General features: G+C 43.5%; 2 protein-coding genes across 51 annotated transcripts in view; both read left to right on the top strand.

Moving 5' to 3' along the window:
• Positions 1-15827, top strand: part of LOC110968695 (dual specificity testis-specific protein kinase 2-like) — a 44735-nt gene that overhangs the window by 25141 nt on the left and 3767 nt on the right. Inside the window, exons 5-12 of the mRNA XM_051945481.1 lie at positions 4909-5030; positions 5562-5610; positions 5771-5917; positions 6778-6860; positions 9305-9395; positions 13017-13100; positions 14420-14506; positions 14659-14752. Of these exons, the coding sequence (XP_051801441.1) occupies positions 4909-5030; positions 5562-5610; positions 5771-5917; positions 6778-6860; positions 9305-9395; positions 13017-13100; positions 14420-14506; positions 14659-14752 (757 nt within the window). The remainder of the gene's footprint in view (positions 1-4908; positions 5031-5561; positions 5611-5770; positions 5918-6777; positions 6861-9304; positions 9396-13016; positions 13101-14419; positions 14507-14658; positions 14753-15827) is intronic.
• LOC127533128 (uncharacterized) lies at positions 9444-13090 on the top strand. Of its 50 annotated transcripts, none has more exons than XM_051945441.1 (6): positions 9444-10311; positions 10351-10467; positions 10507-10584; positions 10624-11322; positions 11362-11628; positions 11668-13090. In XM_051945441.1, exons 1-6 carry the CDS (start codon positions 10108-10110, stop codon positions 12028-12030), a joined length of 1728 nt encoding a protein of 575 aa, XP_051801401.1. In that variant the 5' UTR covers positions 9444-10107; the 3' UTR covers positions 12031-13090. The 50 variants fall into 50 exon arrangements, with proteins under 50 accessions (XP_051801401.1, XP_051801411.1, XP_051801404.1 ...); XM_051945451.1 differs by having other exon boundaries at positions 10351-10662; positions 10933-10971; positions 11011-11322; XM_051945444.1 differs by having other exon boundaries at positions 10351-10854; positions 10894-10971; positions 11050-11322.

Here is a 15827-nt window from a genome sequence, read left to right as displayed (position 1 = left end):
GGGTAAACACACTGGATCACAGCTGGAAACGCACTGCAACCGGACCAGCATGAGGTCTGTTTAGAGCTTGAATTTCCTTTGGGATTAATAAATTGTCCGTTCGTCCATCCATCCATCCATTCGTCTGTCCGTCGTAGCCGTCGGTGAACTCAAACCAGGACAGATTCTGCAGATTATTTCTCTCCTCAAAAGTTTTTCAGAAATACTTTTCACTGAAACGTTTTCAAAATAAGAGAGAAAGTTTTAGGACGAGCCACTTTGTTTATCCGACTCACCTGCCAGACTGTCAAGCTGAAAGCGCGGTCATGTGACCTCTAGGGACCGCCCACCATGCGTGTGATTTTCAGCTGCAGCATGTTTACATGCAGGAAAAATGCATCCAGTGGTCACATGACTTTAGACAATTACCTGGTGATGTATTTTTGTCATGGATCAAAGCGGTCCCGTTTTCTATGAGATGAACTCAAAGATCTAAAACTTTTTCCACATACACAATATCACCATTTCTCTCAAATAGTGTTCACAAATCTGTCTAAATGTGTGATAGTGAGCACTTCTCCTTTGCTGAGATAATCCATCCCACCTCACAGGTGTTCCATATCAAGATGCTGATTAGACACCATGATTAGTGCACAGGTGTGCCTTAGACTGCCCACAATAAAAGGACACTCTGACAGGTGCAGTTTTCTTTTATTGGGGGGTCCACTCCTCTTCAATCTCTGTGTGAAGTTGCTGGATATTGGCAGGAACTGATACACGCTGTCGTATTCGCCGATCCAGAGCATCCCAAACATGCTCAATGGGTGACATGTCCGGTGAGTTTGCTGGCCATGCAAGAACTGGGACGTTTTCAGCTTCCAACAATTATGCACAGATCCTTGCAGCATGGGGCCGTGCATTATCCTGCTGCAACATGAGCTGATGTTCTTGGATGTATGGCACAACAACGGGCCTCAGGATCTCGTCACGGTATCTCTGTGTATTCAAAATGCCATCAATAAAATGCACCTGTGTTCTTGGTCCATAACAGACGCCTGCCCATACCATAACCCCACCGCCACCATGGACCACTCCATCCACAACACTGACATCAGAAAACCGCTCACCCACACGACACCACACACGCTGTCTGCCATCTGCCCTGAACAGTGTAAACCGGGATTCATCCGTGAAGAGAACACCTCTCCAATGTGCCAGACGCCATCCAATGTGAGCATTTGCCCACTCAAGTCGGTTACGACGACGAACTGGAGTCAGGTGGAGACCCGATGAGGACGACGAGCAGCAGATGAGCTTCTCTGAGACGGTTTCTGACAGTTTGTGCAGAAATTCTTTGGTTATGCAAACCGATAGTTTCAGCAGCTGTCCCAGTGGCTGGTCTCAGACCATCTTGGAGGTGAACATGCTGGATGTGGAGGTCCTGGGCTGGTGTGGTTACACGTGGTCTGTGGTTGTGAGGCTGGTTGGATGTACTGCCAAATTCTCTGAAACGCCTTTGGAGACGGCTTATGGTAGAGAAATGAACATTCAATACACCAGCAACAGCTCTGGTTGACATTCCTGCTGTCAGCATGCCAACTGCACACTCCATCTGTGGCATTGTGCTGTGATAAAACTGCACCTTTCAGAGTGTCCTTTTATTGTGGGCAGTCTAAGGCACACCTGTGCACTAATCATGGTGTCTAATCAGCATCCTGATATGGCACACCTGTGAGGTGGGATGGATTATCTCAGCAAAGGAGAAGTGCTCACTGTCACAGATTTAGACAGATTTGTGAACAATATTTGAGAGAAATGGTGATATTATGTATGTGGAAAAAGTTTAAGATGTTTGAGTTCATCTCATAAAAAATGGGAGCAAAAACAAAAGTGTTGCGTTTTTATTTTTGTTGAGTGTAAGATGCTTCTTTAATTTAGAGTGAATTATTACGTATGGCTCTGACTTTATTTTTCTAGTGGTATTAAATGATGATAACACACGTGGTGTAGGAAAGGAATGGTCCTTTGATGTTCTTAAACTGATGTCTGTAGTTTATTCAGTTGAGCTCTCTGAAATATGGAGCAAACCTTACAAAAACTGGTTCACGGAAGTTGAAGTACATTTCTTTTCTGTCGATATGCGGTTCAGATATGATCAGTTTGTGCTCAGCTGTGACAACACGATTCACCACTGTGTTATTTTAGTGCATGTGGCTGCATCCTTCTCAAGGCTGCTCTCTTTTTCACTTTCTGCTCTTCATCTTGTGTAGAGTGTTGTGAAAATGTGGAAGGATGCTTGCTAGGTCCTGACAAGTAATAGATGAGCTACTTATTGAAGAGAGATGAAAAATATTCCAGAACAAGCACCTCAATGTTTGTACGAGTTGGAAATATAATATGAATGACACGTAGCTGAAGAGCAGATTTAGCTGGACGGGAACGTTTGAAACTCCAGGTTCTGTCCAGGTTCTGAGCATCTCATCGTTGGACTCGGTCCGCCATACCGCCTTCATCCATATCTGCTCTCAGTCATGGCCCTGTGGATTTGTGCAGATCAGGAGGAGTGATGGGAAATCCAGAAAGCCTATTAGTGCCACGCTATTAATACACACACACACACACACACACACACACACTGATACATGCACTGCAGGTCCAGACACTGGCTGAGCTTTCAAAGAACACAGAACCAGCCAATGACCCATCCAGTCACACACAGCAGCAGAGACCCACAGGTTCAGCTCGTTCAGATCACCTCCAGCACCGAGGTTCTGGGCTGGGCTGTAAAGGTCAAACCTGCTAACAGTTAAAGCCTTCGTTTGCAGGGAAACAAATGAAATCATTCATAGAAGTTGAGCCACACTTTACTGCTACTATGTTGTCCTCTTTATTGCAGTAGACTTAGTTTGACCTTGAATCAATGTGCAAATGTGAACTCCATTTTAAATCTTCTGCAGACGTTATCAGTTTGCACAAACTCAAAGCCTTCTGGATGGAGTTGGATAGACCTGTAACCGATGAGAAAGCCTGCTGACGTCCCAAAGTGTCTCGGTGAAGATCCACTGTCATGATATCCATCCCGCTCCATATTAAATAATCTGCTGTGATTAGTCCAGCAGGTGTGACCCCGGATAGAAATCTGTTTATATGTGACTGCAGTATGCTGTTGACCACGTTAAACACAGTATGTGTTGTTGGTTTCCTACCTTACTAAAGACTCTTTGCTCCGACTTGGTGGTTTCAAGCTACTCTTTGTTTGTTTTTGTACTCTATAGTTTTGTGGTCTTGTACTGATGGAAACCTTGCTGAGGTTTTGCTATGGGGGGTCTACAGAGAGTTCCCCGGCCTTCAGGCTTTGCTTTTAGAGCTGAAGAAGTGTTTCACATGAGTAAAGTTAATTCTGAACTCCACAAGAAGAACATGGTACCGACAGTGAACATGGTGGTGGTGGTGTGATGGTTTGAGGACCTGGACCACAAATAATGGAGCATGAATTCTACTGAAAATCCTTCTGGAGAACATCCACCATCAGTTCAGAACCTGAAGCTCAACACAAATGGGTTCTACAGCAAGACAATGAGCCAAAGCACACAAGCAAGTCTACCTCAGTGTGACTCAAAAAGAACAAAGTGAAGGTTCTGGAGTGGCCGAGTTCAAGTCTGGGCTTCAGTCTAATTGACCATAAAAGGCCAGTTCTGGAGAGGCAGATCCATGGAGGGACATGCAAACTTCTACAGGCTAGACAACGACATTAGGTATCGGGATGAAGTCTTTGGATCCATTGTCAGACCCTACGCTGGTGCAGTGGGTCCTGGCTTCCTCCTGATCCCCAGTCTCATCCGGCCTACATCCAATAGAACACCTTTGGGACGTTATGTTTCAGTCCATCCGACACCACCAGGTTGCTCCTCAGACTGTCCAGGAGCTCAGTGATGCCCTGGTCCAGATCTGGGAGGAGAAACCCCAGGACTCCATCTGTGGTCTCATTAGGAGCCCCAACATCGTCGGGCTGCATCCAAACACGAGGAGGTCATTAAAACTACTGAGGGCCTTTCTGAGTTGCTGCCATGGAGCTTCAGCTGGATGGACCAACCTGCCATGTGATTATTTCACTTTGAGTCTTGGTTTGTCTTGAATTCAGCCCTCTGTAGGTTGATGATTTTCATTTCCATCAGACGATGGGCATCCTTTAGTTCTCAACACATTATCTGGTCCACATCATGTAGATCTCCAGCTTGTTTTTTCCCTTTAAAATATGTGTTTTTGAAGTGTTCCTATCATTTTTTAAAGCAGAACTACACACGTCTCATCTTTGATTTTGTTGACCTCCTGTTGCCTTGATCGGGTGTAATCACCACCAACATGAATAGCAATCTGTCCGTATCTGTATTTATCCTTAACCAGCAGTTTCAGATAAGATTTGAAGTCACCCACACTGGTCTCAGGAATACTTTTAGCTATGGCCACCGCTGTCTTGAACTTCATGTTTTGGAATATGGAGCTACCAGTTACCAAACTGGTGGTGAATCACAGGCTGGTGTTTGGGACTGTGCTTCCTAAGAACAGCCGCTGTGGGACGGCTATCAGAATCTACTCTATGTAGGTGCTAGGTGCTGGGTAGCTTCATAGTGGCTGCTGGGGCCTGACTAGCTACCACAGCTAATGAGTTCTTTACTACAGTAAAGAGCTCTGCTACCATTTCACTGAGCTTCGCTTTCAGAACTACAAACAAACTACCTTTGTTGCTGTTATTAACCCACCTTCCATTCAGTTCTAAACTAACATTCACAGACTCACACTGCTGATTCTTATTTTATGTGGTAGCAGTAGGGAGGCGTTTTTCTTTTTCCTGGAGGTGAAACACCACGTCTCATCCTTCCTCTGTGTGACTTCTTTTCTCCTTGTAAATCATTTCTTGTTGTGTTCCAGGTGCAGCATCGGATCACAGGGCAGGTGATGGCGCTGAAGATGAACACGCTGGCTAGCAACAAAGCTAACATGCTACGAGAAGTGCAGCTCATGAACAGGCTCTGTCACCCCAACATACTCCGGTTAGTAGAAATGTTTTCTGTGAATTAAAATCTCGTTTTTCACCTCAGCCAGTGTCGTGCCCCCCTGCACCATTTTGTGTTTCATTTCATCTTCTGATATGTATCAGCTGTATCTTCTCTGGCGACCTGTACGGTCTCATGTAGTGAAGCTTTAGTCATGTTCAGTGGGTGGACTAAAGTCTAACATCTGCTCAGAGCTTCAAAGAAATCTTGGTCGTCTTTAATTCTAAATCTGTTTTGACTGGAATGTTTAAGATTTAGAACTTTGGCAGAAAAAAACTGCTTTTAGCACCTACTGTCAGAAAGTCCCAGTGAATCTCTACAGAAGAATCCAGTAATAATCACCACTGGCTATAAAAGGTACTTTTTAGATCCTTTCTCACAAATTGACTCTGGATGAACACATCTTCAAAGTTAACTGTAGTTCGTTTGCACTATTTTCTGTCGTTAAGGGACACATGGAGATGCCACGTTAAAATAAGTGAGAAAAATGACAGATAGTTTTAATCCTACTTCTTCGCTTCTCCTCAGGTTTCTTGGAGTTTGTGTGCATGAAGGTCAGCTCCATGCTTTGACAGAGGTAAGGCCCTCATTTTATCTCATCTATGTTCCTGGTTTCTAGAGCCTCTTTAAAACAATGAATCTCATTTGTCTCTCTGTACTGATTGTTGCAGATAGCAGAGACATTAACTAAAATATCCCCTCACTGATCTCTTCTTTTGTCCTCCGTCTGTCTGCAGTACATAAATGGAGGAAACCTGGAGCAGCTGCTGGACAGTGACCTGTATCTGTCCTGGGACGTCAGGACCGGTCTGTCTCTGGATATATCCCGTGGACTCCAGTACCTGCACAGCAAGGGCATATTCCACAGAGACCTCACCTCCAAGGTACACAACACCAGAATCAGAGACTCGCAGAAGCATTCCTCTATGTTTACTATATTTTACTGACTGTTACTTCTCTGGGGACACATCCACACCAGCTTCCCCCTGTTTTTAACAAACACTCAGAATCCCTTACATGCAGTTTGTTAAGGTCTAAGCAGGATGTCCTACACCGTCTACTCCACAGCCTTCAACTGTCCAGTCCCATACAGGATCCAGTGCTGTTAGATGGTTTTCCTTTCAGGTTCTCACATTTCTGCAGGGGACCTTTTTAGAATGACAGTTTTAGGACTGTTTATGGGGGGAAATGTGAGAGTTATGCATTTGAAAACATAACTAAAATGCAAAAAAACTCCTAAAAGTACCAGAGAATAAGTAGTTCAGCTGAGCATGCTGTACAGTGTTTCAGTGGGTTCATTATGATGTAGTATCATTCTGGTTTTAGATGAAGTTCAGGTGGCAAAGCAGTGTTTATCACAACAGTCAACTACTTCCTGTCTGATTATCAGATTAGGGCAGAGTTTTGTGATTATCAGTATTTATTTAAACCGATTCCCAATAAAATAAATTAAATGACATTAAAATTTTAATTTCTAACCTACTGGTTCCAAACATTGTTAATGGTCTTGTTGTTTATAATAAATGAAAATAATTGGTATTGGACCTGAACAAACATGACTGGCTGACCTCTAGTGTATGGCTTATATTCTAAATGGTACCTCGTTTTAGAACACTGTGCTCCTGTTTCGGATGTGACTAAAAGTGAATGAGAAAATGTGTTCTTCTACTTTTAGGTGATTTTAATTGCCATTTTTACTAACAGTGATTAGTAGATGTAACTTTCCAAATGTTCCATGTTGCAGAACTGTCTGGTTCGCTGTGACAACGGCGTGTTCACCGCTGTGGTGGGAGACTTTGGCCTGGCAGAGAAGATCCCAGACTACAGGTCAGTGACGTGGAACCAGGAATCTGGATGTGTTTTCCCCCACTGCAGTCTGTTAACAAAATCTGCATGAGAAGTTACCCCGATCAGGCAGAACATTATGACCACCTGCTGGATATTCTGTTGGTCCCCCTTGAAGGTGTTCTGTGGTATCTGGACTCTACTAGACCCTGAAGGTGTTCTGTGGTATCTGGACTCCTCTAGACTCCTGAAGGTGTTCTGTGGTATCTGGACTCTACTAGACCATAAAGGTGTTCTGTGGTATCTGGACTCTACTAGACCATAAAGGTGTTCTGTGGTATCTGGACTCCTCTAGACTCCTGAAGGTGTTCTGTGGTATCTGGACTCTACTAGACCATAAAGGTGTTCTGTGGTATCTGGACTCCTCTAGACTCCTGAAGGTGTTCTGTGGTATCTGGACTCCTCTAGACCCTGAAGGTGTTCTGTGGTATCTGGACTCTACTAGACCATAAAGGTGTTCTGTGGTATCTGGACTCCTCTAGACTCCTGAAGGTGTTCTGTGGTATCTGGACTCCTCTAGACTCCTGAAGGTGTTCTGTGGTATCTGGACTCCTCTAGACCCTGAAGGTGTTCTGTGGTATCTGGACTCCTCTAGACTCCTGAAGGTGTTCTGTGGTATCTGGACTCCTCTAGACTCCTGAAGGTGTTCTGTGGTATCTGGACTCCTCTAGACTCCTGAAGGTGTTCTGTGGTATCTGGACTCTACTAGACCATAAAGGTGTTCTGTGGTATCTGGACTCCTCTAGACTCCTGAAGGTGTTCTGTGGTATCTGGACTCCTCTAGACCCTGAAGGTGTTCTGTGGTATCTGGACTCCTCTAGACTCCTGAAGGTGTTCTGTGGTATCTGGACTCCTCTAGACCCTGAAGGTGTTCTGTGGTATCTGGACTCCTCTAGACTCCTGAAGGTGTTCTGTGGTATCTGGACTCCTCTAGACTCCTGAAGGTGTTCTGTGGTATCTGGACTCCTCTAGACTCCTGAAGGTGTTCTGTGGTATCTGGACTCCTCTAGACTCCTGAAGGTGTTCTGTGGTATCTGGACTCTACTAGACTCCTGAAGGTGTTCTGTGGTATCTGGACTCTACTAGACTCCTGAAGGTGTTCTGTGGTATCTGGACTCTACTAGACCCTGAAGGTGTTCTGTGGTATCTGGACTCCTCTAGACTCCTGAAGGTGTTCTGTGGTATCTGGACTCCTCTGGACTCCTGAAGGTGTTCTGTGGTATCTGGTCCAAGATGTTAGCAGCAGATCCTTTAAGTCCTGGAAGTTGTGAGGTGGGCCATCTATGGATCAGACTGGTTAGTCCAACACATCCCACAGATTCTGGATTGGATTGAGGTCTGGGGAGTTTGGAGGCCAAGTCAGCACCTCAAACTGGTTGTTGTTCTCCTCAAACCATTCCTGAACCATTTTTACTTTGTGCCATGGATCATTATCCTGCTGAAAGAGGCACAGCCATCAGGGAATACAGTTTCCATTAGAGGGTGTAGATGGTCTGCAGCAATGCTTAGGTAGGTGGTACATGTCAAAGTAACATCTACATGGATGGAGGACCCAAGGTTTCCCAGCAGAACATTGATCAAAGCATCACACTGCCTCCACCAGCTGCTCTTCTTCCCATAATGCATCCTGGCATCAGCATGGACACTCTGACTGGTCTTCAGCTCCATAAACAACAAACTGTGTCTTCTGACACAGTTTGTTGTTTCAGAATACACAGTTTGTTATGTTTGTTCATTTTTCCTGCTTCTAGCATCAACTTTGAGGACAAAATGTTCCTTTACTGCCTCATATATCCAACCCACTTCCAGGAGCCCTGATGGAGAGATGATCAGAGTTATTCACTTCACCGGGCAGTGGTCATGATGTTATGTCTGATGGGTGCATGTGTTCTGCATGTCCTTACCTAGAAACATTTAGTGCCAGAGGCTGTAATTAGCATTAATCTAACAAGAGATTGTGTGCCTAAAGCATAAGAGGCAAATAATGGAGTGTTTTGAGCTGACAGTTGAGCAATTAAAAAAATTGATGGTGTGAAAGTAGAACAGTAAATGGTTTCTATCCATTACAGTAAAACAGGTTATTTATGCCTTTAATTCATCTCACTGAATGTTTACTGCTTTATGAGCAAAGCTAGTTTTTTATTCAACATCAAAGAGGGTTTTGTTCATTCACTGCTGGTCCAGTTTCTGTTAATTTTTTAACAGTTCTTTCATTTATGACGTGAATATTAGAGGACTGGCGTTTTGTCAGTTTTGCAAAGCATAAAAAGAACAACAAAGACCTCTTCTAGAGCTGGTGCTTTAGATTCCACTGATTGTTTAGTTGTATTTCTTCTAGATCATTTAGGCATATGTAAAAAATGTTCTAATTATGGTCATGATGAAGTGAGAACATGACTTTATATGTTTCTTGTCTTTTTTTGCAGTGATGGTGTGGAGAAGCAGCCTCTGGCCATCGTAGGTTCTCCCTACTGGATGGCACCAGAGGTTCTGAGGGGAGAGCTGTATGATGAGAAGGTAAAACCACTGCATCAGCTCATTAGAGCAACACGGGGCAGCGTCTGATGAAAGAATCAACTCTTCACCCTACAAAGGGAAAGCTTCAGTCTTTGTTACACTGATGGAATAAAAGCTCATTATGCTTCTACCCAGCAGTCCTGCACAGCGCCATGTTTGGTTGTTTATCATCAGAAAGTGGTTGTGATTGGATGCCCTTTGTGTCTGTTTATTAATTTCATGTATTATTTTTAGTAAATATAGAAACATCGGTCATAGAGAACAGAGCCACTTGAAAGGTTATCTCAGAAAATGTACTGCATATAGTTATCAAGACGGTCTATAAAAACTGATGAGAACAAACCTCATTTACATTTTTGCCAAAGCTGATGGAATTGCTTCAGACATGATGGACCTCATAAATATTTGGACATTCAGACAATTTTCTGCATTTCTTCTCTGTACACTACAGTGCATTTGGAATTAAACAATCCAGATGTGTTTGAAGAACTCTTAGACATCTCCAGATGCTGGGTTTGGTCCCTAGTGATGTTCTACCAGACCTCTACTGCTGCTGTCTTCACTTCCTGCTGGTTCTTGGAACATTTTCCCTTCAGTTCTGTCTTCAGCAGGTGAAATGCAGCTCAGTTGGATTCAGGTCAGGTGATTGACTCGGCCATTGGAGAACTGTACAATGAGTTCTGAAGCTTCTGGCTGAATATGAGCAGATAATATGGATTCAGAATTCATCCTGCTGCTTCTGTCAGCAGTTACATCATCAATAAATATCAGACAACCGGTTCTATTGGCAGCCATACATGACCACTACATCATACTACCTCCACCGTGCTTCACTGATGAGGACGTGATACTACCACCACCATGCTTCACTGAGGAGGACATGATACTACCACCACCATGCTTCACTGATGAGAAGGTAATGATACTACCACCACCATGCTTCACTGATGAGAAGGTAATGATACTACCACCAGCATGCTTCACTGATGAGGAGGTAATGATACTACCACCACCATGCTTCATTGATGAGGAGGTAATGATACTACCACCACCATGCTTCATTGATGAGAAGGTAATGATACTACCACCACCATGCTTCACTGATGAGGAGGTAATGATACTACCACCACCATGCTTCATTGATGAGGAGGTAATGATACTACCACCACCATGCTTCATTGATGAGGAGGTAATGATACTACCACCACCATGCTTCACTGATGAGAAGGTAATGATACTACCACCACCATGCTTCATTGATGAGGAGGTAATGATACTACCACCACCATGCTTCACTGAGGAGGAGGCCATGATACTACCACCACCATGCTTCATTGAGGAGGAGGCCATGATACTACCACCACCATGCTTCACTGAGGAGGACATGATACTACCACCACCATGCTTCATTGAGGAGGAGGACATGATACTACCACCACCATGCTTCACTGATGAGAAGGTAATGATACTACCACCACCATGCTTCACTGATGAGGAGGTAATGATACTACCACCACCATGCTTCATTGATGAGGAGGTAATGATACTACCACCACCATGCTTCATTGATGAGGAGGTAATGATACTACCACCACCATGCTTCACTGATGAGAAGGTAATGATACTACCACCACCATGCTTCATTGATGAGGAGGTAATGATACTACCACCACCATGCTTCACTGATGAGGAGGTAATGATACTACCACCACCATGCTTCATTGATGAGGAGGTAATGATACTACCACCACCATGCTTCATTGATGAGGAGGTAATGATACTACCACCACCATGCTTCATTGATGAGGAGGTAATGATACTACCACCACCATGCTTCACTGATGAGAAGGTAATGATACTACCACCACCATGCTTCATTGATGAGGAGGTAATGATACTACCACCACCATGCTTCATTGATGAGGAGGTAATGATGCTACCACCACCATGCTTCATTGATGAGGAGGTAATGATACTACCACCACCATGCTTCACTGAGGAGGACATGATACTACCACCACCATGCTTCATTGAGGAGGAGGACATGATACTACCACCACCATGCTTCATTGATGAGAAGGTAATGATACTACCACCACCATGCTTCACTGATGAGGAGGTAATGATACTACCACCACCATGCTTCATTGATGAGGAGGTAATGATACTACCACCACCATGCTTCACTGAGGAGGACATGATACTACCACCACCATGCTTCATTGATGAGGAGGTAATGATACTACCACCACCATGCTTCACTGATGAGGAGGTAATGATACTACCACCACCATGCTTCATTGATGAGGAGGTAATGATACTACCACCACCATGCTTCATTGATGAGGAGGTAATGATACTACCACCACCATGCTTCATTGATGAGGAGGTAATGATACTACCACCACCATGCTTCACTGAGGAGGACATGATACTACCACCACCATGCTTCACTGAGGAGGAGGACATGATACTACCACCACCATGCTTCACTGAGGAGGAGGACATGATACTACCACCACCATGCTTCACTGATGAGCTGGTATCTTTGGATCTTGAGCAGTTCCTTTCCTCTCCAGACTCTTCTCTTTCCATCATTCTGGTCCATGTAGATCTTTGTCCCATCCATCCATAGGCTGTTGTTCTAGAACTTCTCAGACTCTTTTAGGTGTTCTTTGGTAAACTCTAATCTGGTCTTCCTGGTTTTTGAGGCTCACCAATGGTTTCCACCTTGAGGTGACCCCTCTGTAGTCCCTCTGGTGAAGTCTTCTCCTAACTGTTGACTTTTACCTCCTGGAGAGTCTTCTGGATCTGATCAGCTGTTGTGAAGGGTTCTTCTTGACCAGGAAAAGATTCTGCTGTCATCCATTACACTTTCTTTTGGCGTTGCTGAGCTCACCAGGTTGTTCTTTCTTTTTTCTAAGAATGTAACAAACAGGTTGCCCCGCTAGCTCAAAAGGTTGAGTGGGAAACTCATAAACAGGGGCTATTGTCCCTGAGGCAGCGGACATGGGTTCAAATCCAGCCCATGTCCTTCCCATCATTCTTTTCCCCACTTTCCTGTCAATAAAGCCGAAAGGCAAAAAAAATAAAAAATATTAAAGAATGAACCAAACAGTTGATTTGGCCTCACGTAATGTTTCTGACATTTCTCTGATGGTTTTGTTTGGTTTTCCAGCCTAATGATGCTTCCTTCACTGATAGTGATGCTCTTTGGGCTTCATATTGAGAGTCGACCTCACCAGATTCCAAATGTAAATACCACACCTGAAATGAGCTCTGTAAATGAAATAATGAGGGAATAACACAAACCTGGAGCTGGAACAGCTGACAGCAGCCAATTATCCTGTTGCTTTTGGTCGCTTAAAAGGTGGAGGGTTCATATAAAATGTGTCATAATTCCTCCACCATTCACCTGATTTGGATGTAAATACACTGAAATTAAAGCTGAACGTCTGAATTTGAAGAACATCTGGATTGTTTCATTTTAAATCCACTGTGGTGGTGTACAGAAAAGAAATGCTGAAAACTGTGTCCATGTCCAAATATTTCTGGACCTGACTCTATGGCATGTGATAATTATGGGGCAGAACTCACCTACCCCGTCCCTCCTCTGCTCAGGTGGATGTGTTTGCGTACGGCATCATCCTATGTGAGATCATCGCCCGGATTGAAGCTGATCCTGACTTCTTACCCCGGACAGAGGTAGGTAGGGCAGTCTGTCTGCATGAGTACTGGTCTGGGTCATATTGTGAGGACATTAATCTGGTCACAGCTGCATTGTGGGAATCCAGCTTTCTTTAGGGACCAGAAAGAAAGCTGGGTCCCCACACTCCATTCAGCTTTAGGGTAAAGGCTTGGTTCTTTGAGTTGAAGTCAAGCCCAAGCTGGGATTATAGCACACAGACCTCTGTTACTGCTTGGAGCCACTGCACAGACAGGCCAATGTAAACTTCAGCAGAAAAATCTGAGTGGCCACATGACCAAATTTACATCAGTTGGACCTGAGTGCACCGTCCTGTACTCCAGATGTGGGTCAACACTGGTCTTAGGGTGATGTTATGACGCTTTCCCACCAGCATCTACTCTACTGGGTTTGTGAGGTTTTCCATCAGGACAGAGTTCTGATAGCGATAAATTGCCTCCATTACAGGGTTGTACACAGGACGAATATATGATAACTGTAGCCAGCTAGCATTAGCTTACCCTCATACGTCATCCAGTTCATAGCCTCTTGTTTTCGTCTTGGTACTGCTGTATCTCCTCCCAAGCTCTCCTGAGTGTTTCTGCTCGCCGTCCTCAGCTTTCTCTGACTCTCTTCTTTTACTTCAATCTGACAAAAAGCCACAGACGGAGCAGCAGGTGTACCATCGCCTCCACGTCCTCTATTGTTGTGTTGCGTTTGTGTCGCACACAAATGACGTTAAAGGACTTCTGGGCCGCCGTGCTATGACGACTCCACCCACCATGAGGTGGTACTCAATGGAATGGAAAACCACCTAAACTGAGTAGAGTTGATGCTGGTGGAAAAGCTCCTTTAGATTACAGTCATGATTAAGGTGGAGTTTGAATGTTAATGATTAATCATTCATTCATTCATTCTTAGTAATTAACCTGTGAAAAATAACCAATAATAACCAATAAGACAGAAGACATGCATGTCGGAAAATGTTCTGTGGATTAGCTGTAGTTCCTTCTGTCAACACTGGAGCAACCCAAGAGGCAATCACTCCGACTTCCACCAGTGGCAAAGTCATGTGATCCATGTGAGGCCACGTATTGGCCACTGTGTTATCAATGAATCGGTTATTGATTGGTAAAGCTGTCGACTGTCAGATATTATTCAAAATTTATGTCCCTAGTTTGGGTAAGGCCAGGTTAAGGTCCAGTTAGTTTGGGTCAGGAGTGATTCTGTTGTGTAATGATGTGGGATGAGGAGTAGATGCTGATCCAGATAGAGCTAGTCTTTAGTCTGCAATGAGAGCACAGTCTGTAATGAAGGTTTTCTGTGTGTGTGTGTGTAGGACTTTGGTCTGGACGTGGATGCGTTTGAGAACATGGTTGGAGATTGTCCTCCTGCGTTCTTCAGTCTGGCTGTGACCTGCTGTAATGTAAGTACACAAACACTCACTAACTAAAACCACAACGAAGATTGTAGAGCTTTCTGAGCTGCTGTCAGTTTGTTACCGAGGTCAGATGAATGTTAAGATACGGTCTTATTGCATCATATAAACATCGATCTTTAACCTTCTGCTGTTTGTAGATGAGTGCAGAGAGACGTCCATCGTTTTCTGACATCGTCCTCACACTGGAAGGCATGGAGAGAGAAGACAAAAGAGAGAAGCTCATTGCACTTGGTAAAAGGATCTGATTCATCATTTTAAAATGTTTTTATTAAATGCGGACATGTATTTATAGCACGGTTGATTTTCCTGAATGCTCTGAACTACGATGAGGACGAGTTCAGAGCGTTTAGTGTAGCGCTGTTCCCCTCACAAATCACATCAGATTTATTTATAGAGCACATTTAAAAACAACTGAAACTGACCAGAGGGCTGTAGATGGGATCACACAGGGAGTATATGCAAAACAATCAAGACAGGGTAAAAACAAGAACCGGCAAAACAGGATAGCTTTTTTCAGGATCAATTTCTGAAAAATAAATATCAATGAATAAATATAAAATATTACCACCTCCTGTTGTCTCCATTTATGGGCACCAAAAATATTGTTTCCTGGTCTGAAAAAAAATCAAAAAATTCAGCAAAAAAATTCCCCAAATTTCTGAAAAATTGCAAAACCTTCAGAAAGACACTTTCAATAATTGCTTAAAAATTTCCCTTAAAAAAATTATCAAAAATAATTTTTAAAAAATCCCCCAAATTTGACAAGAAAGTTCTTGTACATATTTTCAAATAATTTGTAAAAATCTTCCAATCTTCCTTTTTTCCTGAAGTTTTGGATTTTTTCAGACAAAGAAACACTATTTTTTGGTGTCCGTAAATGAGGACAACAGGAGGGTTTAATATCTGCAGCGTCAGACTTCTGTCAGGTCCAGATGGGTCTCCAAAGAGTTTCATGCATTTGCACATAAAACAACAGAGCTGGTAGCTTCATTAAATTCTCATATATTGTATAATACACTATAACTGCATACATTTCTGTATGGGCTGCTAACATACATGAGAAGAATGAACTACAGACTGAGCAGTGAGAGGAACCGATTCCTCCACATGTCTGATAGGAGCTGAACCCTTTAAAGGGACTCAGAGTGTTTTTGGAGGACAGCAGACTTTTTAACTTTTGTGCCATTTTTCAATTTTTTTTCCATTTTCATGTTAAAATTCAAGGTCAGTGAAGTTACCTTATATGGTTCCTACCCCTTAGAGGTAAAAACAAAAACATTCCAACAAATGTATAAATCGTCACTGA

The sequence above is a fragment of the Acanthochromis polyacanthus genome, chromosome 3 (assembly GCF_021347895.1).
Source record: "Acanthochromis polyacanthus isolate Apoly-LR-REF ecotype Palm Island chromosome 3, KAUST_Apoly_ChrSc, whole genome shotgun sequence".
Classification (NCBI taxonomy): Eukaryota; Metazoa; Chordata; class Actinopteri; family Pomacentridae; genus Acanthochromis; species Acanthochromis polyacanthus.
Note: the sequence above shows the minus strand (reverse complement) of the source record. Positions and strands in the feature narration are given on the sequence as shown.